Genomic DNA, 26332 nt, shown 5'->3' with positions numbered 1-26332 from the left:
TGCAGTGTCCCCCCCGCCCAAGCAGCCCTTTTATCCAGCAGGGGAACTGATCTTTTTTTTTTTAGCTTTTTTCTCCAGAGGAACTGGTGCCTGGAGATTGGTTGTTATTCCAGAAGAGCTCCAAGCCGCCCCCCCCCCCCAGAGATTGGCAATCCAACTGGCTGCACATGGAGGAGGAGCGGGGGATCAATCCGGGCTCCTGAGATTAGAGTCTTCTACTGTCTAATCACTTCCAACACGCTGGATCTCAAGATTGTGGGGGGAACCGGGGAGGGTGGGGGAGGGTCAGCACCCCGGAAAGCCACAATGCATGCTAGCACCCATTGCATTCCTGGGAACAACAGGCTTTGCCCCTTCTCCAACTCTCTCTCTTGGAGCCATGGGACACATGAGAAAACACTCCGGCTCAGGGGGGGCTTCTACAAGGATGGAGTTCTGGAGAATAAATATTCTAAATGGGGGCCCCAAGAGATTTATCTGGCCACTTTTCATTAGTGTGGGAGCCTCTCCATTCGCACAGCTGACCACCGTACAGCCCCCATTGTTACATCCCATGAGTGCATTTAGATATTAGGCCACTGAAGAAGACCCCGACGGGGGTTGGAAAATGCATGTGGTCATCGGGTCATTTATCCACGCATCAAAAGGTTTAGGATTTGGGCAACAGAACATGATACACATTGATGTTTTTAAGTTTTAGATGTGCACACGTGTTGAAATGTTTGCATTTCAATATTTAATACTTATCCTGCCACTGACCTTATCTTTGATCTGGAACTTACACCTGGAACAAAACGCAGCTGCGAGGGTCCTCGCTGGGACACCATGGAGGGCCCATATCCAGCCTGTGCTGCGGCAGCTGTGTTGGTTGCTGGGGGGTTCCAGATTCAAGTTTAAGGTATTGATTTTAACCTTCAAGGCCATCCCTGGTCCAGCCCAGCGTACCTGAGGGACCGCCTATCTCCTTATGACCCTAGCCGGGCATTATACTCTGCAAATCTAAACAGGCAGGTGGTCCCTGACTCAAGACAGGTCCGCCTGGCCTCGACCAGGGCCAAGGCCTTTTCAGTCCTGGCCCTGACCCAGTGGAATGAGCTCCCAGAAGAGCTGAAGGCTCTGTCAGAGCTCTCGCAGTTCTGTGGGGCCTGCAAGATGAAGAAGAAGAAGAAGAGTTGGTTCTTATATGCCGCTTTTCCCTACCCGAAGGAGGCTCAAAGCGGCTTACAGTCGCCTTCCCATTCCTCTCCCCACAACAGACACCCTGTGAGGTGGGTGAGGCTGAGAGAACCCTGAGATTACTGAAGAAGAAGAAGAGTTGGGTCTTATATGCCGCTTTTCTCTACCCGAAGGAGTCTCAAAGCGGCTTCCAATCGCCTTCCCTTTCCTCTCCCCACAACAGACCCTGTGAGGGAGGGGAGGCTGAGAGAGCCCTGAGATTACTGAAGAAGAAGAAGAGTTGGTTCTTATATGCCGCTTTTCTCTACCCGAAGGAGTCTCAAAGCGGCTTCCAATCGCCTTCCCTTTCCTCTCCCCACAACAGACACCCTGTGAGGGAGGGGAGGCTGAGAGAGCCCTGAGATTACTGAAGAAGAAGAAGAGTTGGTTCTTATATGCCGCTTTTCTCTACCCGAAGGAGTCTCAAAGCGGCTTCCAATCGCCTTCCCTTTCCTCTCCCCACAACAGACACCCTGTGAGGGAGGGGAGGCTGAGAGAGCCCTGAGATTACTGAAGAAGAAGAAGAGTTGGTTCTTATATGCCGCTTTTCTCTACCCGAAGGAGTCTCAAAGCGGCTTCCAATCGCCTTCCCTTTCCTCTCCCCACAACAGACACCCTGTGAGGGAGGGGAGGCTGAGAGAGCCCTGAGATTACTGAAGAAGAAGAAGAGTTGGTTCTTATATGCCGCTTTTCTCTACCCGAAGGAGTCTCAAAGCGGCTTCCAATCGCCTTCCCTTTCCTCTCCCCACAACAGACACCCTGTGAGGGAGGGGAGGCTGAGAGAGCCCTGAGATTACTGAAGAAGAAGAAGAGTTGGTTCTTATATGCCGCTTTTCTCTACCCGAAGGAGTCTCAAAGCGGCTTCCAATCGCCTTCCCTTTCCTCTCCCCACAACAGACACCCTGTGAGGGAGGGGAGGCTGAGAGAGCCCTGAGATTACTGAAGAAGAAGAAGAGTTGGTTCTTATATGCCGCTTTTCTCTACCCAAAGGAGTCTCAAAGCGGCTTCCAATCGCCTTCCCTTTCCTCTCCCCACAACAGACATCCTGTGAGGGAGAGGAGGCTGAGAGAGCCCTGAGATTACTGAAGAAGAAGAAGAGCTGGTTCTTATATGCCGCATTTCTCTGCCCGAAGGAGGCTCAAAGCGGCTTCCAGTCGTGTTCCCTTTCCTCTCCCCACAACAGACACCCTGTGAGGGAGGGGAGGCTGAGAGAGCCCTGAGATTACTGAAGAAGAAGAAGAGTTGGTTCTTATATGCCGCTTTTCTCTACCCAAAGGAGTCTCAAAGCGGCTTCCAGTCGCCTTCCCTTCCCTCTCCCCACAACAGACACCCTGTGAGGGAGGAGATGCTGAGAGAGCCCTGAGATTACTGAAGAATAAGAAGAAGTTGGTTCTTATATGCCGCTTTTCTCTACCCGAAGGAGTCTCAAAGTGGCTTCCAATCACCTTCCCTTTCCTCTTCCCACAACAGACACCCTGTGAGGGAGGAGACGCTGAGAGAGCCCTGAGATCACTGCCCGGTCAGAACAGTTTTCTCAGTGCCGTGGCGAGCCCAAGGAGCTCTTCCATCAGATGCAGCTCTTCCATCAGGCATTTGGTTGAGGCTGGGGCCTCCCCCCTCGAACCAACCCCCCCCTTGGTAGGAGGTGGCGTTTCCATCCATTGCATGGCGGGGGGGGGGGTTGGTTGGGGTTATTGCTGTTATTTCTGGTTCCGGTTTAATTGTATTTTATCGTTGTGAACCGCCCTGAGTTGGCTGGTCAGGAGGGGCAGAATATAATAAACAAACAAACAACAAAAAGGACAGATTCAAGTGGGTCGCCATGTTAGTCTGAAGGAGCACAACCAAATCAGAGTCCAGCAGGGGCACCTTTAAGGCCAACAAAGATTTATTCAGGGCGTAAGCAGCAATCTTGGTTGGCCTAAAGGTGCCCCTGCTGGACTCTGATTTTGCTGTAACAAAAAGGAAGGAAGCAAACACAGCAAGAGGAGGCAGGAGATTCCAGTAGGGCCCAGTCCCTGCAGCGAGCTCTCGAGCTGCCCGTCACTTTGGAATCAGATGGTTGTGTAGGAAATACTGTCAACATGCACACACACACAAAGAAGGGAAATGAGCACGGGAAAGAGCTGCAATTTATCCTGGAGCAGATTTCAAAAGTGCTGATTTGTAAACCTCTAGAGGACAACTTGGTGACAAGCAGTCGACAGCTCAGATCAGTCCCTTAATGGGTGGTGCCAGCCGAATCTCGCTTCGTCTCCTGATTGGGTGACAGGTGTGTCAGATGTGGAGATGCCTTGGATGTTAGCAAGGCTTCTGAGATGGTTCCTGATGACGTTTTGATTGACAAGTTGGAGGGCCAGGGATTAGATTCCAGGGTGGTTTCAGGGTGGTCAGGGGTTGGTTGGGTGCTCACCCCCAAATAGTGGCAGCTCCTGGCTCCTTGTCCCGTGTAGGGGGGGGTCATAACTAGGGGAGAGCTTCTAAATACTTTTATCAATGAGACAGGTGAAGGCGTGGAGGCACGGAATACATTTGCAGATGACACCAAATCAAGTGGGATCACAAACACCAGAAGAGAGAGAGAAGCTACAACAAGATTTGGATACGAGCAAGATGTGACTGAAAAGAGAGAACCATAAGGCTTTGCACACGGGCAGTCAAAATGTTCTGCACAAGGCCTGGAGATGGAAGGCGGGGGCTTGATGGACTGCAAATTGAGTAGGAAGAGCCAGAGTGATGCAGGATGGGGAATCTTCAGCCGGAAGAAGAGGAGATATGATGTCTCTCTTTAAGAATTTGAAAAGCAGAATCATAGAGTTGGAAGGGACCTCCACGGTCATCTAGTCCATCCCCTTACACAATGCAGGAACTCACAATTACCTGCACACCCACAGTGATCTCAATTTCATGCTCAAATGATTCCCCCCCCCTCCCAAAATCCAGCATCCAACCCGGCCTGAAATCCACCTCCCATCCCACACTGGTGATCAGCAATTCCCTGGGAGGAAAGGCTAGGAAAGGCCACAAGAGACAAACAGGGGCACATCCCTTCCTGCCCACCACGCTCAATCTGCCTACGTTTGCTCGCTCAAAGAAGCATGCCTGGCCTCAACCAGGGCCAGGGCCTTTTCGGTCCTGGCCCCGACCTGGTGGAAGGAGCTCCCGGGTGAGCTGCAGGCCCTGTGGGACCTTTTGGTATTCCGCAGGGCCTGCAAAACGGAGCTCTTCCGCCAGGTCTACAGCTGAGGCCGGGCCAGTGGGGAAGATTGATGCTGTAATGCTGGTTATCTCGTCTCTCCGTCCTCTTCCCTCTAGAGGCAAGGGGTGGGGGTGGGGGTGGGGGTGGGGGTGGGGTGTTTCGCCATGTTGTTGGTTTAGTGTATCTTATATTTTTGTGTCCATTTTAATGGGCATTTAAAGGGGCTTTTATCTGGACGTATGTAACTCGCCACAAGCCAGCTAGGGAGTGGCAGGTAACAAATTAGATGATGATGATGATAATAATAATAATGTTAATAAACTCAGCATTTCTGTCAAATGACTATCTAGCCTCTCCTTAAAAACTTCCAGAGGAGAACCCACCACCTCCCGAGGAAGCCTGTTCCACTGAGAAACCACTCTTAACTGTCAGGAACTTCTTCTGAATGTTTAGCCTAAAACCCTTTTGAATTAATTTCAATCCATTGGTTCTGGCCCAACTCTCTGGGGCAACGGAAAACAACTCTGCTTCATCTTCTCTATGACAGTCCTTCAAGTATTTGAAGATGGTTCTCATATCACCTCTCAGTCACTTCCTCTCCAGGCTAAACCTACCAAGCTCCCCCAACCTTTCCTCATACAACTTGGTCTTCAAACCCGTAAGCATCTTTGCTGCCCTCCTCTGGACATGCTCCAGTTTGTCTACCTCCCTCTTCAACTGCAGTGCCCAAAACTGAACACAGGGCTCTGTGAACACATTCATTACCAGAGGATGTAGCAATGGCCACAGGAACAATCAGCTGTAAAAGGGGATCAGAAAGATGAACGGGGAAGAGCTCTATCAGGACCCCTCTCCCAAGAGAGCAGCAGCCCAGGACCCGCACGGGTGGGCGTGGGCAGCCTCCCTCCCACCAGCTGAGCACAGCCGCAGGGGTAGGAGGTTGGCCAGGCCGGGCACCTGCAGGCAAGGCAAGAGAGGCGTGGTGTGGGAGAGCCAGGGGAGGTGGGGAGGCTGAGAGGGTGCAGCAACGGGTGGAAGAGGAACCGAAAGGAGCAGCTGAGGCGCAAGGCAAGGCGGCCCCCCTGGTGGGGCGGCCCCACCGCAGAGGCACAGCTCAGCGTGGCTGATGGGAGCAGCCCTGGTGGGGGAGACCCATAAAGGGACCCATTGGGGGCACAGAGTCTGTGTTGGAAGGGCCCTCCAGGGTCACCCAGTCCAGCTCCCTGCACAATGTACATTTATCACGACTGAAATTCATTTTAGCCCAGTTTTCTGGCCTGTCAAGGTCTGTCAAGGTCATCTTGCATTCTGCTTCCATCTTCCGGTGTATTGGCTCCGCCTCCCAGTTTAGTGTCATCTGCAAATTTAAGAAGCACCCCCTCCCCAATTCCTTCATCCAAAACCAAATCATTTATAAATATGTTGAACAACACAGGATGGATCCCTGAGGCACTCCACTCCATGGGGCCAGCTGGAGAATCTCTATTTCCCACGGAAGTCAGTTATGGGGTTTTGCTGCCCCCTGGAGCAGACAAAAGGGAGCCCCCCGCCCCATGCAGAGTCTGACATCCTTTCTACGCCCAAGCGCCATGAGGCAGCACTTGAACCTGTCATGTCCTGAGGCAGCCGCTCTCCAGGGTGTCAGGAAGAGAAGGGCCTTCTCTACGTGGAGATGTCAGGAATTGAACCTGGTGTCTTCTGCAGAGGCTCACCCCTCCCAACATCTGGCTGGTAGCTCTCCAAAGGACCTGAGATAGGAGGCTGGACGCCATGGGCCCTCCCCAGCAGGGCTCCTTGGATGTTTTAAGACCTCGTGTCGGCTTTCTTGCTGGTCTGCCCACCGCCTTTCTCCAGGTGTGGGGTTAGCCTAGACTAGAGCCTCTGTGGAGGGCTTGTCTCATGGGCTTTCTGGGAAGTGGCCGTTATGCTCTTCAACCTTTCAACTCTTCTTCCCATCCAGGAGGGTTTTGCCTTGTGTATGGGGCCAGCTGGCTGCCCCACTTTGGAGGGGGGAGACTTAACATGGGTTCCTGAATGGGTCTGCCAACTTTGGTGCCCTGGAGGGCCCACCTCCCGCAGGAAGAAGTGGTGCCATCTGGTGTGTGTGAGGTTCAAGACACAAACACAGCAGAGAAAGGATGCAGGGACCTTGCCCCAAGGGAATCAGGTTGTCATTTCCCACACCGTTTGTTGTATGTTTTAATCCTGTTTTGGCCACTTTGTGATCTAGTCTAAATTGCACAGTTCATTCTCTTTCCGGCATGGTTTTTATTGCATTGATTTTACATCTTGTGCTTCACCTTGAGTCACAGTGAGAAGCCAACTCCAGAACGATGCAGCAAACAGGGGAGTCGGTTTTCCTGCTCTGGGACTGGCTTGGGGTGGAAAGGCACTTTGGAGACCGTCCCTGGGAGGTGAGGGGTGGGCTTGCCTTTGTGGCAAGTGTGTGTGTGTGTGTGTGTATGGGGGGGTCCTCCATGACTCTCAGCAGGAAAGCCAACTGTGAGAGGGTGAATCGATGAAGACTGGCAGGGCTGCCAGACCAAAGAGGGCCAAGAAGGGTCTGCCGCTGCTTCCAGAGGCCACTTGCTCCTGGCTCTTCGTAATCACCAGAGCAGCTCGGCAAGAGCCAGATGCCTGGCAGTAGGTGGGCTTCAAGCTGAGGCCAGGCAGCTACCAAACAGGGATGTCCTAGCTGTGAGTTCCCGCATAGGGCGGGGGCTTGCCTGGATGACCTCTAGGGCCCCTTTCCAGCTCTAGGATTCTATGATCAAGACTGCCGGGGCTCACCCAGTGGCCTGGGCTCCTTTTGCAGAGGCACAATTCAGCGTTAAGCCGGCTGCTGTGCACAGCCTGCGGTCCCCCCCCCCCCTAATCCCACGCCTACTTAATATAGCAAAGAGCTTCTAGCATTTTCCCTGGGCAGTTCTGAAGTTCTGCTGAGATGGCTAGCAAGGCAGAGCTCACCCGCTCGAAAGAAAGGAGAAGCCTGCTGTCCAGCCTGGCCAAGAATTGTTTTTAATTAGTTGAAATTCTCTTCTCCCCGAATGGAAAGCAAGCAACAAGGGGGGGGGGCAATCTTCTAAATAATCCCCTAAAGAGCAAGCAAAGTCCATCATGGACAGGCTGGCTGGGCTGAAGCTGCCCAGGCCAGCCAGAGGGGGCTGGTGGGGGAGCTGAGAGAGGAGTCCTCCTCACCTTCTCCCAGCAGGGCCCCCCCCCGCGACAAAAGCTTGGCTCACGCCCACCCCCACCCCCACCACTTTCTCCCCCAGGCTCCCCCCCCCCCTCCGGGTTGGCCGCGGCAGAGGGATCGCTGGAGGGCGGCGGGGAGAGTCCAGGGCAGGCTCCGAACCCAAAGAAGGGAGGCCGGCCCAGACAGGCCCACCGGCCCACACGTGGCCTGCCAGCCCCACCGAGGGCCTCTCGGGTCACGCCGATGCCAGAAGGGCTGCCGGGTGAGGAGCCCCAACTCTAACAGGGAGCAGAGGCCGGCCGCCCCCCCCCCCCCCGGGACTTTCAATTCCCGCTGCGGCGGAGCCCAGCAGCAGAAAGCCCCTCCCCAGCCGCCGCCCACGTGCTGCGGACAAGGGCTCACCCACGAGCAGCACCCTCTCCACCCCCCACCCACCCATAAGCCGCTTTGGACCGGGGGGGGGGGGAAGGACCTGCGAGCGGCGATCGAAGCCCACGAGTGGCTCGGCCGGACGGGCGTGTGTGGAGCGCGCCCCCTGGCGGGCAAGGCGAGGGGCTCGAGGGCCCCACGGGCCGCCGCCCCACCTGCCCGGCGGGGACTTCCCGGGGAATCCCAGGGGGCGCGTCCCGGAGGCCTGGCTGCCGCGCGCGGTTTCCTCCCCGCTCCCCCGGGGCTGCACCTGGACGGAGGGAGGGAGGGGCGCCGCGGCCCGCTGAGCGGCTTGGCAAAGCGCGACAGCCCACGCCCCCCCCCCCTGTCGGAGGCTGGTCACTTGCAAGCTGGCGCCCAGCGCCGGAGGGGAGGCGTTCGGGGAGCCGGAGGGTGGCAAGGAGCCGGCGGCGGCCACCTGAGTGGTTCCCTGCAGAAACTGCTCCACAACAACTGGGCCTTTTCGCCCCCCCCCCCCCAGCAAGCCTCTCCCGCTCTCCTATGCTGCCTCCTGGCCCTGTGCACGTGAGGACAGGCACAGGGCAGGGAAGGGTCTTCTGTGAAGCCCCCCCCCCCCCCCCGCCCAGCCAGGCAAGCAGCTCCAGCCGGATAGGCAGGTTGCCTGCGGCCCAGAGGGAACTCCCCCCCCCCCCCACGCCTTCGGCAGCCCTTCTCAGCCCCCCACTCCAGCTGCCTTAGGGGCAGGAAGAGGCCCTTCCTGGCAGCACCCCCAGGGGCCCGGAGGGCAGGGTCAGCACCCTGCCGGCTTGGCCTCTTGCCTGGTCCCCAGCCCCTTCCCAGCCCCTGGGGAGGCCCACCTCCAGAAGGGAGGAGCCCCCCTCCCCTTGTGCTCCTGCCAGTGAGGCCTCTGCCCGCCTGAGTAGAGTCCATGGGCTAGGCTGGGCCGAGGGGCTCGCTCTGGGACAGGCAGCTGCATGGGTGCCCTGCGTGGGAAGCGCCACTCCCTTGGGGGGTGCTTGCAGGCGGGGCCTGGCAGGTGGGTGGGTGGGTGGGTGGGGGGAGAGACGTCTGCTCACGGGTGTCCTGCAGGGTGAGAAGTGAACCGAGGCCGAGGGCCAGGAAGGCCGGCATTTATAGAAAATACTTTTATTAGCCTGCTTTTCTCCTGAGGAGGACTGGGGGTGCAATGCTTTTGAAAACAGACCATAAAGAGGCTGGGAGGCTCAGTATAAAAATCAAAGAATAACATTTAAAAATACAATTGAAATAAAAGCTGCCTCTAATGTGCATTGAAAGCGCGCGAGGCACCTGGAAATCCGCCGTCTGTCTGCTGGGGACCCTTGCATGGAAGCCCTCTGCCCTGAGAGGAAGCTGGAGGAGGCCGGGGGGGGGGGGGGGGCTCTGAGCCACGGCCCTGGTGCCACGGTGAGCGCAGGAGAACCCCAGAGGCCTGCCCGGGACTTCTTGGGCACAGGTGGGGCAGGGGCAGAGGCAGGGGCCATGGATTTGCCCACCGCCAAGGACCCGTCCCCCTCCCTGCTGCTCACAGCCCAGGGAGAGAGCCGGTGCCTAGCACCTCCACCCATCACGCCCCAACTGCGACTCCATTGCTACTCCCTTCCCCCTAAAGGGGGCTCCCATCCTCCGTTGGGTCTTCAGAACAACCCTGTGAGGTAGGAGAGGCTGAGGGCGTGTGTCCCTACAAGCTGCCATGGCAGAGTGGGGATTCAAACTGGGGGCTTCCGGGTCCTCATCCAACCCCCAAACCTTAGCACCACGCCGGCTCTCACAGCTACTTGCACAGCCAGGCTGGGTAGGGGAGCGGAGGGTGGGCAGGCCGGGCCTCCCGGACACAGAACCTCCTCCAGGGCCCCCTGCTGCTGGACCCAAGAGGAGGGCAGGAGACTGGGGCATTGCGTTCTGGCCCCTGGGGATGAACCAGGACTGGAAACGCGGCTCTGTGGGCGAGGGGACCCTGTCCCTTTGGGAGGCTGTAGATGCAGGGGCCCAGACCAGGCGAGAGGCACTGAGGGGCACAGGCTGGTTCCAGCGGTGTCCCTTGCAGCCCATGCCACTCAGGGGCACTCTGGCTCTGCCAAGCGGCTCTCCTTGCCGTCTGCTTGGGTCGAGGGCTGGGTCTCCTGGGTGGGCAAGTCAGGGCAGGCATCATCATCATCGTCATCCTCCTCAGGTTGCCGCCTCAGGGGGTCCTGCTGGCCCTGGGGGGGAGGGGGGGACAAAGCATAAGCCTAGCTAGACAAGCGGCCAGAAGGGCCCAGCTGGGCCCAGGAGGGTGGCTCCTCTGGGTGGGAGGGAGCCACCGCCAGAGTTCCCCTTTGAGCAAGCTTTAGCCCAAGAGCCACGGAGGGAGCTCCAGCCACTGCCCCCCCCTCGGCCCCTCCTCTCCCCTCCCCAGCACCAGGGCACCTACCTCATTGTAGCGCCACTGTGGGAACTCTGGGCAGGGAAGGAAAAAGGGAGAACGTGGGTCACTTTCTGCACCAACGTCTCTGGCTGGGGGGGGGGTGCTAGCCCGCTGAACCTGAATCACCCCCCCCCAGGTGCCAGAAAGCACCAAGCTGCAGCTCCCCAGGCCTCCGACGGGCAGAGACCCAGCTGGGCAGAGCCAAGGCATCTGTGGGGCCGTGCCACTTCCAAGGAGGCACAAGAAGCTTTGAAGCTGGCTGATGCATCGCATCGTGCCCCCTGTGGGGCTACCGGGGGGGGGGGCTGGTCATCGTCCCTTGGCCAGGAAAGGGGCACCTCCCTCTCCCCAAAGGCCCCACAGGACTCACCCTTGCGGAGGCGCTGGCGACGCTGAAGCCAGAGGAGCAGCCCCACACAGCCCAGCGCTACAGTCACGGCGGCCAGAGCGAGCGGCACCAAGACCCCCAAGCGGGCCTTCGGAGCCTCCTCTGCAGGGGAGGAGGCAGGGATAAGAGCCCCCGCCCTGCACATGCAGCAGCCCTGCCCCAAATACACCCTCCCTCTCGCCTCTGCCCCCGCAGCCAGGCTGGCAGCTGTGCCCCCAAGCACCCGGGCCAGAGCATCCACTGGACTCCCCGCAGAGGGGCAGGCCAAGCCAGGGCCCACTCCAATGTGGGTGGCAGCGTCTCCCGCTCGAGCCTTGGGGCAGAGCACGTTCCCCCCGCCCCTCGGCCCCTTCCGATGGCAGGGCTGGGAGTGGCAGCGCCCTTACCACAAAGGGTGTCTGAGAAGCGTGTCCCATTGGCCTTGTGGACGAGCCCCGTGGTCTCACAGCTGCAGAGAAAGAGGCAGCACGGCCTTAGGCAGGCCCCCCCGCCATGCTCTGTCTCTGCACTTGCATGTGAGGAGCATCATTGGGTTCCCCTCCCCTTTGGTCTCGATCCCCCACCAGCTAAACCACCTGGCAGCATGGCCCCCTTCCACGCCAAGGAAGGAGACGCTGCCGGCAGCCAAGTCTGTGGCCACAATGGCAGCCCAGTCGGCACCCTCCGGCCACGATGGGCTCAGGGCCGTCTCCTGCCAGGCAGAGCCACCCCACTGGCGTCATACCTGCTCCACCGCTGGCACGGGGCTGTGGCCGAGGAAAGGTTCGAGAAGAAGCCCACGGGACACTCGATGCAGGTGGTGTCCCTGGTGTGGGTGGCTGGAGTGGGAGAGAGGCTGCTGCCTGAAGCCGGAGGAGGGGCTGCCAGAGGCCCTCCCCTGGGCCTGCACGGCCACAATGCCCCCCCCCCAAAGTGGCTGCCAGCTGTACCTCTGCCCAAGAGGGCAGCTCCTGAGCATGAGCAGAGTGGATCCCTCCACTAATCCTGTGCCGCCGCCCCCCCCCCCCCGCCATAATCAGGAAGCAGGGTTTCCTGGTGGGAGGGTGCCCGTCGCCACCCACCTGCCTGGCCCACCCCTTCTCCTGGCCCGCAGTCCTTGTTCGGCTGGCAGATCTGGCACTCGTGACCGGAACAGTGGGTGCCATTCTGGCAGCGGCAGACGGCGTTCTGCGTGGCATTTCCGTGGAGAAGCACAACCAGCCCAGCATCTGAAAGAGGGGAGACGGATGGGGAGGGGGGCTCAGCAGGCTCCGAGGCCCCCTCCCCCTCCAGCCACGCCCCCAACGCCCCCTCACCACCTACTCCGGTCGCAGTAGCGGTGCGGGGTGCACTCCCTCTCCTTGGTCCAGCCGCTCTGGAACTGCCCGGCCGGACAGGGACCGCAGCTGGTGGCAGAGCCCTCGGTGCACGGCACACGGACTCTCATGCCTGCAACGGAGGGCAGAAGCGTGCCAGGGCTGCTGGGGTCCTGCGAGTGGGGCTGCCCCCCTCCGGGCACACCCGAGGGTCGAGGCCCAGGCAGCCGCTCCAGAGGCAGGCCCGCTCCCCTGGGACACGTGTCTGTCCCGTCCGTCCACCCCCCCCCCCCCCGCCCAGCGGCAGCCAGATAGTGCCCAAGAGCCCTGGGGCTCCTCCTGCCCTGGGCTCGGGGTAGGCGCGGCCAAAGGGCCAGGGGTACCTTGCGGGCATCTGCGGCAACACCTCCCGTGGGCCTCGTACTGCGTTTGGCTACAGTTCTGCTGCGGGTCCAGGGCCTGGCCCTGCGGGAGGAAAGGCGCGGGGGGGGGGGGCTCAGCTATGGGAGGCCAGGAGAGGGGCAGGCTGCTGCGGGGCCCGGGGTCACCAGCTGCCTGTCGGCATGCACCGTCCGGCAGCATCGACCCCCGGAAGGCCAGCTGGCGTGCCTGGGGCTGCCCCAGCCACGCTCGGCCTCCTATGCACGGCAGCGTTTCTCACCTCCTCCGGGCAGCCCAGTCGGCCAGCAGCGCAAGGGAAAAGCCGTCGCCCTCTGACCGGGCGCCGCTCCGCAGCCCTCGGAGGACACTGCGCGGGCCAAGGAAGCCGCGGGGATCCTGCCGGGGCCTCTCGGAGCCCTCCCACCTCGGCCGCCCCACAGCCTCGCCGGGTTCCACGTGTGGGCCGTCCGCCCAGGGACAGCGCCGCCTTCCAAGGCCCCCCCCCCCCCCCCGCGCTCCGTTTCATTTGTAGCCGCCTACCCGGCCTCCCTCCCCAACGGGGCCCCGATCCCCGCGGCCTGGGCGCCGCTGCAGCCCCACAACAGCCCTAGAGGGCGAGGGAGGCCAGGCGGAGGGACGGCCACTGGCCCCAGGGCGCTCAGCCGGCTTCTGCGGCGCAAGACGGGACTCGAACCCGGGGCCCTTCCGCCCCTTGACAGACGCCGGGCAGAGAGGGCCCCTTCCCACCGGCCCGTCTCCGCACCGCCGCCCCCGCCCGCCCGCCCGCCCCCCGGCCAGCCCCAGCCCCAGCCCCAGCCCCGGGCTGCCCTTTCCTCGGCCGGCGCCTTAGCGCTCCTGAAACAGCCATCCCCCCTCCCCCCCGCCTGGGAGGGAAAGAGAAAGGGAAAGGGAGGCAGGACGGGAGAAGGGCCCCTGGAGACCGAGGAGGCCGCCCGGAGGAGAGCGGGGGAGGGGGGTCGTCGCACTGCCGTTGGCCCGGTCTCCCCTCCCCCCCCCCAGCTCCGCTTGGCTCATCGCCTTCAGCCCCCACAGCCCGGTCCCACGGCGCTTCGGCTCCCGGGTGGGGGAAGAAGCCGCCCGGACCGCGGGGAAGCGAAACTCACCGCCCAGGCGAAGAGGAGGAGGAGGAGGAGGAGGAGGGGGACGCCCGCCCAACCCTGCCGCCGCCGCGCTGTCATCCCTCTGCCGTCCCCGCCGCCCCCGACGGCGCCTTTTGTACGGGCGGGCGGGCCGGGGGGCAGCCAATCGGGCGGTTCCGGCCTCTCCTCCGGGCCCGGGGGACGCCAGCGGCCGCACTGCGCGTGGGAAGTCCCCGCCGGCCTCCCGCACCTTCGCGACGAGCCTTCCTCGCCGGCCGCAGAGGCTCCCACCGCCTCGACGTGTGGCCGAGGGAGCTCCGCACAAGGCCTCTGCGGGACGAGCGCCAGAAGCACCACGCCAGCCGGCCGCCCGTCCGTCTTGCTGCCCTTGCCTTCGGCTCTGGTGGCCTCTGGGGCACCCACTTCATGGGGCACCTTAACAATCCCTGGGCAGCCTGGAAGAAGGGCGCTCTCTCCCCACAAGAAGAAAAAGCAAAGGTCTGCTGCCCCCCTTGCCCCCGCCCGCCCGCCCACCCAGCAGTGGGGATGGGGGAGTTGCATGCCTGTGCCCCCTTTAGCCTCCCCCCTCCACTCCCTGAGTGCTGCCCTTGGCCTCCCCCTCCATCCCAGCTGTTTTCTCCAGAAGAACTGGCCCTCGGATAAATGGACATCTTCCCTCTGATCCATTTCGATTTACTTTGTCATTGTAAAAGATAAGTTCTTGCCATTCATTCATTTTACGGCTGCCTTGTGTGTTTTGCCAGTGTTCTGGGGCAAACCCAGGGATACCACTCGATCTTGACACCCAGCTTGGTGAACTGGTTAAAGAGTAGCAGACTCTAATCTCGAGAGCCAGGTTTGATCCCCCACTCCTCCTCCATGTCCAGCCAGCTGGGTTGCCAATCTCTGGGGGGGGGGGGGTCGGCTTGGAGCTCTTCAGGAATAGCAACCAATCTCCAGGCACCAGTTCCTCTGGAGAAACAACTGGGAGGGTGGGAGGGGAACAGAGCCACGCTGGGTCCCATGGGGCTGGTGGCCACTCTTTACTCCTCTCACCCCTTGGACTATTGAGGCCCCACCTCCAAACTTCAAGGAAGTTTCCTAACCCAGGGGTCACCAACCTCCAGGTACAGCCTGGAGACCTCCTGCAACTGGAACCAGGCATAGTTCTTTTGAAGTCATAATATAGAGATAACAATCCAGACATTAAGGGAAGATGTGGGAACTAAAGGAAACCAAATGGGGAGTAAAATAGAGGGCAATAAGGGAGTAGAGGTGAGGAATGTTTGGGGAGGTTGGTATGCATAAAATACAACAACAGTAATTCAACCTTGAGGTGTCAAACAAAAGCATCTGGGTTACATCAGGACATGTCAGGTTAGATAAACACACTAAATCACAGCAGAGATATAATCATGGAGAATACATGGGGGTTTATGACAGGGGGGGATTTCCCAGAGTGACAGCTCCTCTCCAGACTGCAGAGCTCTGTTCCCCTGGAAAAGACACCCGCTTTGGAGGGCTACTCGACCTCCTACTCCCCCTCCCCCCAACACTGACCACACCAGGTCACCACTGATAGATTGACCCTCCCTCCCTCCTCTCCTCCACCATGCAGCCACCTCATCCCTCCCTCTCTCCTACCCACCCCACTCCCCCCTTTCCCCTGGGAAGCCAGCATCTGTGAGGACACCCATCTTTATTCCCACCACTTCTCTGTGGCTTTTTGACCCTCCTCCAGAGCCACAAAAGTCAACTCCTCAGGAGGCTGTCATGGTGGGAGTGTTAATGAATGCCCAGCACAAAGGAAGAAAGATGTCACTTCAGCGGTGGGAGGGAGGGTGTGTGTGGAAAGAGAGAGGCTTCTGGGTGTGGTGGTTTGGAGAGGCTCTTGACAGGTGTGCATGGAGGAAAAGATGGGTATCCCCCAATGCATGTGCCACCCCCCCTTCTTTTTCAAATTCAGGGCAGACAAGAAAGGCAGTGGAGGAGCTCAGAGGCAGCAGCCCCCCCCCTGCTTTTAAAGTCCGGGGCTGGCAGGGAAGGCAAAGGAGCATTGCAGGTACCTAGCTCCCCAGCTCTCCTCCAAGGAGTGGGGAGGGACAGGTGGCTGCGGGTGCTCCATGCTGCACCAGCTGGCCCCTCATCCCCCCCACCCTCCTGTGGGGTGGAGTCCAAAGGCTATGCACAGAGGCAAGCACCCCCAGAGCTGCTGCACACCGAGGCACTGGGCTGCTTCCAAGGCGAGGTCAGGCCAGGAGGCTCCACTTACCAGCAGTGGCACCATCAGGACCGACTCCTCTCCCTGGGGCAAACGACCGAAAGGGGCCAAAACAGGAGGCCTAGCCCTTTCAATCCTGTGAAGAGATGCGGGTTAAATTTAGAGCTCTCAGGAATCAGGTCTAAGATTGTATGGGGCATACAATAATTTTTCAATAATCATTTGTGTGTGTTTGTAACCCTAAAGAATTTTTAAATACAATTTTGTAACCTGTTGTCTAAAAACATTTCTTGGGTATTCCAAAAAAATCCACATAGAATTATAGAATGACTAGGGGCAAAGCCCGTTGTCTCCAAGAAAACAACGGGCGCTAGAGCTTGGCAGTGGGAAGAGGAAGGGGGAGGGATGGGATGGGATTTTTAGCCGCCATGTTAGTAGATTGATGTTTTAATGGGAATTTTAATGGGGTTAGTTGTTGTGACCCGCCTGGACCCTGTCGGGAGAGGCGGGAAATAAATCTAATAATAATAATAATAATAATAATAATAATAATAATAATAATAATAATAATAATAATAAAAATAATAATAATAATAATAATAATGGAAGCAGAAGAGTTCTCCAGTCTGTAAGGGCATGGGGTTGAATGGGCTGCCTAAGGAGGTGGTGAGCGCCCCCTCACTGGAAATCTTCAAGCAAAGGTTGGATACACACTTTTCTTGGATGCTTTAGGATGCTTAGGGCTAATCCTGCGTTGAGCAGGGGGTTGGACTAGATGGCCTGTATGGCCCCTTCCAACTCTATGATTCTATGATTCTAAGATTCTAATGAATGTGTGTGTTGTGTGGGAGATTGTGGTGGTGTGGTGGACTCACAGGACTGACACTGGTCTGCCTGTCTGCGCCCCAGAATACAAACAGTTGCTGGTAAGGGCTGGCCATAACCCATAGGCCAGGAGGGACACTCCTGCACTACTCCCTACCAACTGCAGGCAAAAATGGCTCATTTGAAGGCTGGACTCTGAGGCATTGTACGATTTTGAAGTCCCACCTCCAAACCTCCAGGAATATTTCCAACCCAGGGGTAGCCAACCTACAGGTGTGGCTTGGAGAGCTCCTGGAATTACAGCTCACCTGCAGAGTATAAAGATCAGCTCCCCAGGTAGAAAGGGCTACTTTGGACAGGGTTGTGGTAGAGAAGAAACATTTAAGGCTTCCCACACAGGTTGTTGTTGAATTGAAAGACTTGAGGCCTACTGCACAGGGTTGTTGTGCAGACAAAGCAGGAGACAAAAGAGCCAGTTTCCTCTGCAGAATAACACAGATGTTAGAATAATAGAATCATAAAGTTGGAAGGGGCCATACAGGCCATCTAGTCCAACCCCCTGCTCAACACAGGATCAGCCCTAATCATCCTAAAGCCTCCAAGAAAAGTGTGTATCCAACCTTTGCTTGAAGACTGCCAGTGAGGGGGAGCTCACCACCTCCTTAGGCAGCCTATTCCACTGCTGAACTACTCTGTGAAATTTCCCCCCCTGATATCTACCCTATATTGTTGTACTTGTAGTTTAAACCCATTACTGCGTGTCCTTTCCTCTGCAGCCATCAGAAACAGCATCCTGCCCTCCTCCAAGTGACAACCTTTCAAATACTTAAAGAGGGCTATCATGTCCCCTCTCAACCTTTTCTCCAGGCTGAACATTCCCAAGTCCCTCAACCTATCTTCATAGGGCTTGGTCCCTTGCCCCCAGATCATCTTCGTTGCTCTCCTCTGTACCCTTTCAATTTTATCTATGTCCTTCTTGAAGTGAGGCCTCCAGAACTGCACACAGTACTCCAGGTGTGGTCTGACCAGTGTCAAGCACTGACAAAACTCACAACAAAACTTCTATGGAGAGAAAGCTTTAATGGAAGTTAGATCTAGTCACTATAACGTTAGAAGTCAAATCTGCCCGATACAGGGACCACAGGCACTTATCAATACATTTCTCCCGCCCAAACTTGAGTGTTCCCATGGGAGGGGGCACCATCCCAGGCTTCTTGCCAGGGGTGTTGAAATTAACGCGGCCTTGGTCAAGCCTGAGCCACAGGCTAGCTGATAAGCCTTTCCTTGTAACAATGTTTCACAGTAAGGGGGAGAATATGCAGTGTGAACAGGCAGGGATCAAAGCAGGCAAATCAAAGGAGGCAACTACAAGATTTGGTTACATGGGAACTGTGCGAATACATGGGTCACAAGGACAAAGCAAATATGCAACAAGCAAGATGGAGTCAAATAGGTTCACCAAACAGAGATCATGTCAGAGAACAGGGACTGATCAGTGCCGTATACAATGGGACTATGACATCTTGTGATTTTGATGTGATGCCCCTGTTGATACAGCCCAAAATGGCATTTGCCTTTTTTACCGCTGCATCACACTGCCTGCTCATGTTTAGTTTACAATCCACAAGTACCCCAAGGTCTCGTTCACACACAGTGTTTCCTAGAAGCGTATCCCCCATCCAGTAGGCCTGCTTTTCATTTTTCTGACCCAGATGCAGAACTTTACAGTTATCTTTATTAAATTTATTAAATTGCATCAAGTTCTCATTTGAGAGGGGACATGATAGCCCTCTTTAAGAGTTTGAAAGGTTGTCACTTGGAGGAGGGCAGGATGCTGTTTCCGTTGGCTGCAGAGGAGAGGACACGCAGTAATGGTCCAAGTACAACGATATAGGCTAGATATCAGGGAAAAACGTTTCACAGTCAGAGTAGTTCAGCAGTGGAATAGGCTGCCTAGGGAGGTGGTGAGCTCCCCCTCCCTGGCAGTCTTCAAGCAAAGGTTGGATACACACTTTTCTTGGATGCTTTAGGATGCTTTGGGCTGATCCTGCGTTGAGCAGGGGGTTGGACTAGATGGCCTGTATGGCCCCTTCCAACTCTATGATTCTATGTTTCTGCTCTGGAAACTCTGGAGCTACCCCTGTCTGTCTGGTGGATTAATTGGAGTAAATCAGAGGAGGAATTTATGCTTTTGATTGTTTTAATAACGTCACCCGCCCTGAGCTGCATTGGAGGGCAGAATATAAAAATGTTTTATTTTTTCTCTCCAAATGAGGATAAATTCTTCTCCTCAGCTTTAAAGGTAAAGGTATCCCCTGTACAAGCACCGAGTTATGTCTGACCCTTGGGGTGACGCCCTCCAGTGTTTTCATGGCAGACTCAATACAAGGTGATTTGCCAGTGCCTTCCCCAGTCATGACCGTTTACCCCCCAGCAGCAAGCTGGGAACTCATTTTACCAACCTCGGAAGGATGGAAGGCTGAGTCAACCTTGAGCCGGCTGCTGGGATTGAACTCCCAGCCTCATGGGCAGCCAGCTTCAGACAGCATTTCTGCTGCCTTACCACTCTGCGCCACAAGAAGCTCTCACTCCTCAGATTTGCCATCCTGGGGAGGTGAACATCACAATGTAGCAGTTACAAATCATTGAAATATGAAATCATCCATTAATTTAAAATTACTAAATCTTCCCAAATACACCAAAATAGCTGTCAGCCCCAATAGCTATATTATTTCATTTCATTACTGGTCTTGCCCTGACACAATGGGGGGGGGGGGAGTCCCTGCTGGCCTAAACCATCAGCCTGGGGGAAAAGGTGCGTCTGGCAGGCGCTGTGGAATTTAGCTAGTCGCTGAACTCTTCCCTGGCCCCGTCTTTCACCTCCAGGCTGCACGCTTGGAGGAAGAGGCGCGCCCCAAGACCCCTCTGGAGCTCAAGAGAGGTGGGCTCATGGTGAGGAGCCAAGCCATCGACCCTGGAGGAGACAGCAGGGGGTAGAGTGAGTGAGGGAGGGCGCAGGCGGTGGGGTTCCGGTCCAGGGTGGGTCTCCCAGAAGGGAGGAGTCCGCTTTCTGGGGTGGGGGCACTTTTGTCAACTTGGCTCTTTGTCAGGCCCCTGAAGGAAGGAAACTGGCCAGAGCTTTCACCCAGGAGTCACTGTTCAGTGACCTGTCACCTGCCTGTCTCTGCCTGAGAAAACTGGGGGGCAAAGTGGCCTCCCCCACCCCTTGTGGGCCAGCCTGCTTCCGGAGAACAGGCCCCCAGCCGGGAATGGCCCCTGCCACAGAAAAGGCGGAGGGAGAGGGGTGGCCACCCGCCCCAGGGAGTTTCCAGCATTCCCGTCACGACTGCCACTGGCAGGAACCTCCCGGCCTCGCTTCCTCCCTGCCCTCCCCGGGACAAGGAGGGCTTCCGTCTGGCCGCCCGTCCCCCTTCCGGAGGGACGAGGGTGCCCTGCCCCGGCCAAGACTGGCCCTGCCAGGGGAACCAGGGTGGGTGGGTGGGTGCGCGGGTGGTGCAGGGCCGCTGCGTGTCGGATCGGGCCTTCCCTGCAGCCCTTCCTGTGTTGGGGGGGGGTCCACCTTGGGCAGAGGGCGCAGGCGGGGGGGGGGGGCTGCTGCTGCTGCTGAGAAACGCCTCCTGCAAGAGGCCAGCCCCCCTGAGGCCCCCGCTCTGACCCCAGGACAGGCCTCACCGCGCGCCCAGCAGAGCCGGTCCGGCCCGAGCCAAGACCCCCCCCCCTCCCGCAAAAGGGAGGGGGAACAGGCGGCCTGCCCTCGGCCTCGCAAGGGGCCCTCCGCCCGCCCGCCCGCCCCTTCCGCCGCCTGCAGGGAGCCCGAGCGCGCCTCCCGGCCTCAAACTGGGAGAGCCCCTCCCCTCCCCTCCCCTCCCCCCCCCCTCCCGGGAGCCCCCCGAGCGCCTGACCCTAAAGCGGGCCCCTCCCCACCAGCTCCGGCGGGCCGGCTCGGGAGGCAGAGCCGCCATTGGCCGCGGCGGACGTCGATCGGAGTGGCGGGGACCAATCGCAGGGGCGGGGCCGCCGCGCCTATTGGACGGGCTCGGGCCGGAAGTGGCGTCACGGCGGAACCGTTGGCGGGGTCGTCGTCCGCGGCAGGAGCGCGAGTGCCGAGGCCTGGGCTGCTGCGCCGGTCCCGCCGAGGAGGAGGAGGAGGAGGAGGAGGAAGGCCGCCACCCCCCCCCCCGGGTGAATCGGTGAGTGCACGAGCGCCTCGCAACGGGGGGAGGGGTGCGTTCCCTCAGCAACGCGCGAGGGCGGGGGGGGAGAAGAGGCCCAGCGCGCCCGGCCCTTGCGCACGCGCTCTGTGGCGCCACGCCCCCTGAGCGCCAAGGGGGCCGCGCGGGAGCCCCGCCCAGGAAGGAGGCGTGGCCTGCCTCGGCGCGTGCGCGGGATGCCCCCCCTGCGTGCGCGCCGCCCGGCCGCGGGAGACCCGAACTGCGCCTGCGCCCTTCGCGACCCGTCGCGCCGCTGCCCGCGCAGCCGAGGCCGGAAGCGATCCGGACGCCGCCGGACAGGCCCCTCCCCGGGGAGCGCGCGCCCTGCAGAGCCGCCTTGCTCAGCAGCGGGGGAGACGGGCCCGTCTTGCTCGCAGTGGGGGCCCGGAAGACCCCCGCCCCTTGCAGAGAGGCCTGCTTGGCTCCCAGAAGAAGCCCCCGGGGCCCGGGCACCCTTACCAGCTGCCGAATGCACAGCCGTTGCTAAGCTTCAACTGCGACACACCCAAAGGGGCACGGATCTCTGGGGACACGGGATTGGGGCCCGGGGTGACCCTCGGAGGGCACTTTGGAGGAAACCTTGTGAGGCTGGATTCTGTCTTGCCGGACTCGGCAATTAGGAGAGGAAAGGAATACCGCTGTCAAGCCGCTGTTTCCCAGGATGCTCACACAGAGATGCCCTTTAAGCAGAGAGGTTGATTCTGCCCCCAAAGCCTTACTTTCCCCCTCACCCCCCACCCCGGCCATCAGAATGTAGGGATTCCTGTTTCTAGCTTGTCCTGTGGTTGTCCATGCATCTCCTAATGAAGTTCAATAGGGACAAATGTAACGTTCTGCATTTAGGTAGGAAAAATCAAATACACCAATATAAGATGGGGGAGACTTGTCTTGGCAGCAGCATGTGCGAAAAGGATCTAGGAGTCTTAGTAGACCATACATTGAACATGAGGCAGCAGTGTGACTCAGTGGCTAAGAAGGCAAATGGGATTTGGAGCTGTATCAAATGGAGTATCGTGTCCAGATCACAGGAGGGGATGGTACCGCTGTACTCTGATCTGGTTCGGCCTCTTGGAGTCCTGTGTTCAGTTTTGGGCACCACAGGCTGATTCTCTGAAGGTTCTCGGGGCTGGCTGATTACAGTGGATGAGCCCCACAGGATTGTGAGTGTCCTGCATTGTGGGTGGGTTGGACTAAATCACCCAGGAAGTCCCTTCTAACTGTTATTCTTTGATTCTATTATTCCTTTCAGAATAATTCCGATGCCCTGGCCTTGTATCCCTGTTGTAGCAAGAGTAGCAGTTGGTCTAAACTGTTTTGTTTGGCAGCAGTGATTAATCATTCCAGACCAGTAGAGTCCATGTGAATCTTTGTGGAAATAGGAGCAAATACTGCAAATGTGCAACTTGCTTGGTGTAGTGGTTAGGAGCGCCAACTTCTAATCTTGCAAGCCGGGTTTGATTCCCCACTCATGCAGAGACATGCAGCCAATTTAGGCCACCTTGGGCTCGCCACACACTATGTCAGGATCTTCGACTCTGAAATAAGCAAACTTGTTATTTAGAAGTGAAAGGGTCCTTGGGACTTCATTGTCAGCTCTGAGCTGGTTGTATAAAGCAGGGATTTATACAGGCTTTCGGATGAGCCCCTCCTCTATATCAGTGGTCCCCAACCTTTCTGAGGTTGGGGACCGGCAGGGCATTGGGGCGCGGGGCGCTTGCGGCCGGGGAAGTTTTTTACTGCGGGGGGTGCGGGGAGAGGGAGCCGCGGCCCGGCGCCATGGCCTTTGCGGCACGGCACCGGGCTGCGGCCCGCAGGTTGGGGACCACTGCTCTATATAATAAGAGCACAGTTCAAAGGGGTCATAAAATGTAACTAAATGAAAACACCAAACTGTACATCATAGGATAAGAACTCAAGGAAAAAGGGGGTGGGGTACATCCATACACATCTGCACATATATACAAATAATCAGGGTCTCAGGAAAACTACTAAATCAATCTAACATCTATCATGGCAGAGGAATCCTTGTGGGAACTAATTAACGTGGGAAGTTTCAAAAGGAAAACAAGCCTATGAAGAAAGGTTGGGGGATCTTGGTCTGTTTAGCCTGGAGAGGAGGGAATCTGATAACCATCTTCAAGTATTTAAAACGGTGCCATATGGAGGATGGAGCAGAAATGTTCTCTTTCGCCCCAGAGGGACAGACCAGAACGAATGGGATGAAATTATTTCAAAAGAAATTCCGTCTAAACATCCGGAAGAAGTTCCTGACAGTTAGGGCGGGTTCTCAGTGGAACAGGCTTCCTCGGGAGGTGGTGGGTTCTCCATCTTTGGAGAGTTTTACACAGAGGCTGGAGAGCCATCTGACGGAGAGGTTGATTCTGTGAAGGCAAAGGGGTGGCAGGTTACAGTAGATGAGCGAGAGGGATGTGAGTAGATTCAAATGAGTAGCTGTGTTGGTCTGAAGCAGCACAATAAAATCAGAGTCCAGGAGAACCTTTAAGACCAACAAAAATTTATTCAAAAATTTGGTCTTAAAGGTGCTACTGAACTCTGATTTTATTAGGTATGTGAGTGTCCTGCATAGTGCAGGGGGTTGGACTAGATGACCCATGAGGTCCCTTCCAACTCTATTATTCTATGATTCTATGACTCTAAGCCAAGCAGTCTCTGTGAGCTCAAGGACAAATGCCCTGAAATACAGGATGTAACCATAACTCCCTAGAGACAGTTTTAGTAGACCAAGCCAAATAACCAGGGGGGCACATGAAACAGAAACAGCATTCCAATCGACTAACATACTGTGCCCAATCTCCAGGTGAGAACTGGAGACTCCTCACCAGTGCTTCAATAAAGGCCAACACGATTTACAACACAAAGCAGTTTCCCCCTCTGAGCAATTTACATAGCAAAGCTCCCTAGGCACACAGGATGTGGCGAGAGAACAGACTGGAAATGAATAAAGTAAAACCACAATTATTTGGCAGAACCAACTTGGTTCTCACAAGTAATATCAATGCTCTGTCAGCCTCACCTACCTCACAGGGTGTCAACTGTGGGGAGAGGAAAGGGAAGGCGAACGTAAGCTGCTTTGAGACTCCTTCGGGCAGAGAAATGCGGCATATAAGAACCAGCTCTTCCTCTTCTTCAGTAATCTCAGGGCTCTCTCAGCCTTCCCTCCCTCCCAGGGTGTCTGTTGTGGGGAGAGGAAGGGAAGGCGACTGGAAGCCGCTTTGAGCCTCCTTTGTGTAGAGAAAAGCGGCATATAAGAACCAACTCTTCTTCTTAATGTGACCACTGCAATTCTCAGTTTCTTAAAGAATGCCTATCAGATGACCACAAGGATTGCCTACTTATTGTCAGTGTTGCTGCCTTTTTCCATCCATAATCTGTATGGTTGTGGGCACAATTCTGGTGCCTCTGCCCAGTGAGGTTCTTCCCATGACTCCAGCATCAGTAGTATTTGCTCCATCTACCTTGTCTCTAGTCCAGGGAGGACAACCCAGAGTGAGCTGGCACAAGCAAGTTGATGGGGCATCCAGGAAAGTGTACAATAGGATTTGGATCGCAGCATGGGACTTTCTTCAGCTGAACCAAGATTGTACTACCCATTTTTGACAACTTACATAAATCATAGAGGGGTCAAAGTTCCAAGGTAGACTTTTATGAAATGAACTAAGGAGGTTGTTATAACCATCAGCATTTCACAAGAAGGTCAATGCCCTGAGGCTTTCACAGTTTTCATCCCTGAAAAATATTTTAAATTTTTGTTACATTGATAGTGTGTCTGTACTGTTTTTGAGCATTTAATTAATCACAAGATCTAAACTTGTGATAGGAATGGGAGTATTTAAATCTTCCATTAGAGAATTCTGGAGAATCTCAGTACCCTTTATGAAGTCATTCTGCCCTGAAATCTGCTTTGATTTTGTTCTCAGTCTCCAGTGAACATCAGTGGGGAATGCTATTTTCTTGCTTCCTCCACTGCCGAGATCTGATAGTGAGGGGGTGTGCTATGTGCTTGCTCAGGGGGTGTCATTATGCTTTTGTATACCCTCCTAAAATTAATTATCCTTTGCAATTTGATATGCTGATTAGGATGCTCTAGTGAGCTTTGAGCAACAAATTCGCACAGCAGCAATTTTAGAATTAAATATGCCTTCAAAACAATTAGTCATAACATTAAAACTGGAGAGGCTAGATGATTATTCCTCCCTGCGGAAAAAGAAAGGTTGGCGCCTGCAATACAAGGCCAATAGAGAGTAATGCTAATTTCCTGCTTTCTGAGCATACAGGCGAACGTTCATTTGAAATGTCCCTGCTGAAGTAGAGACCCTGGGGCACTTCCCTACATGGGCTGGCGGTGGGGGTCCATGGGAAAAGAGATTGAAGGCCTCAACTTCACAAGGTTATGGCTTCCTTGATTCCTAAACTGTTTGCAGACAACTTGTAAGCGATGAAAGCTAGGCAGGCACTTGGCAATAACTGGATAGATGCAAGGAGGCTGGTCTCTGGCGTGTGAGGCTGGGCTGCTCAGATGACCTGTTAGCAAGGGCTGGAAATAGAAACCATCCGTGTGGAAAGAAGCTGGCTTAAAAGTATGGTGGCATTGCTTTGTAGAGAGGTAAGATTTCTGGAGCCCCCAGGGTGGGTGGGGGGAACGGGGCACCTTTGGAGTGGGGGATATAAGCAGTACTTATTTTTCTGTCAGTTCTAAATCACTACACTTCTAACAAAATAAAATGCATACTTTATAACGGGGTTGTCTTATAGGATGTACTGTTTTGAATAGATATGGAATTAATGTATTTAAATATATGTCTTTGTGCTTCACTGCAAGTAGGCCCAGTAGTTGAGAAGAAGTTGCAGATTGCTGTGCCCTGTTCTGCCTTAGAACGCCCAAATCTTTGCCATCTGAGAGAGATGAAAAAGTAAAAGCTAAAGGCAAAAAACAAACTCTGAACTTGAAAAAAATATTACTTGGTCAGAAACCTCCATATGCTTACAATAGGTAGACATATCAGTGCGTTTGGATATTATTATAACATTGAAGACAACTGAATTCTTTGTCACTAAACATATTATTGGATTCAGAGGAGAGCAACAGGAATGATCCAATGAGGAAAGGCTGTTGTTGTTGTTATGTGCGAAGTCGTGTCCGACCCATCACGACCCCATGGACAATGATCCTCCAGGCCTTCCTGTCCTCTACCATTCCCCGGAGTCCATTTAAGTTTGCACCTACTGCTTCAGTGACTCCATCCAGTCACCTCATTCTCTGTCGTCCCCTTCTTCTTTTGCCCTCGATCGCTCCCAGCATTAGGCTCTTCTCCAGGGAGTCCTTCCTTCTCATGAGGTGGCCAAAGTATTTGAGTTTCATCTTCAGGATCTGGCCTTCTAAGGAGCAAGCAGGGCTGATCTCCTCTAGGGCTGACCGGTTTGTTCGCCTTGCAGTCCAAGGGACT

General features: G+C 56.3%; 2 protein-coding genes across 9 annotated transcripts in view; one reads left to right on the top strand and one right to left on the bottom strand.

Moving 5' to 3' along the window:
• Positions 1-9130: 9130 nt before the first annotated feature.
• On the bottom strand, positions 9131-20721 carry CD40 (CD40 molecule). Of its 6 annotated transcripts, none has more exons than XM_077336157.1 (11): positions 20559-20721; positions 19098-19241; positions 15862-15946; positions 12492-12573; positions 12116-12241; positions 11875-12021; positions 11538-11631; positions 11200-11261; positions 10796-10915; positions 10432-10457; positions 9131-10219 (listed from the first exon to the last, which is right to left on the bottom strand). In XM_077336157.1, exons 2-11 carry the CDS (start codon positions 19238-19240, stop codon positions 10076-10078), a joined length of 1029 nt encoding a protein of 342 aa, XP_077192272.1. In that variant the 5' UTR covers position 19241; positions 20559-20721; the 3' UTR covers positions 9131-10075. The 6 variants fall into 6 exon arrangements, with proteins under 6 accessions (XP_077192272.1, XP_077192267.1, XP_077192271.1 ...); XM_077336152.1 differs by having other exon boundaries at positions 20581-20721; XM_077336156.1 differs by lacking the exon at positions 19098-19241 and having other exon boundaries at positions 20581-20721.
• Positions 20710-26332, top strand: part of NCOA5 (nuclear receptor coactivator 5) — a 20375-nt gene continuing 14752 nt past the window's right edge. For 2 of the 3 annotated variants that reach the window (XM_077336150.1, XM_077336148.1), the window contains exon 1: positions 20710-20846. The gene's annotated coding sequence lies outside the window, so the exon portion shown is untranslated. Of the gene's footprint in view, positions 20847-22628; positions 25995-26332 lie in introns of those variants that run through there. The other variant, XM_077336149.1, reaches the window with a different exon arrangement.

Source organism: Paroedura picta, chromosome 4, assembly GCF_049243985.1.
Source record: "Paroedura picta isolate Pp20150507F chromosome 4, Ppicta_v3.0, whole genome shotgun sequence".
NCBI lineage: Eukaryota > Metazoa > Chordata > Lepidosauria > Squamata > Gekkonidae > Paroedura > Paroedura picta.
Note: the sequence above shows the minus strand (reverse complement) of the source record. Positions and strands in the feature narration are given on the sequence as shown.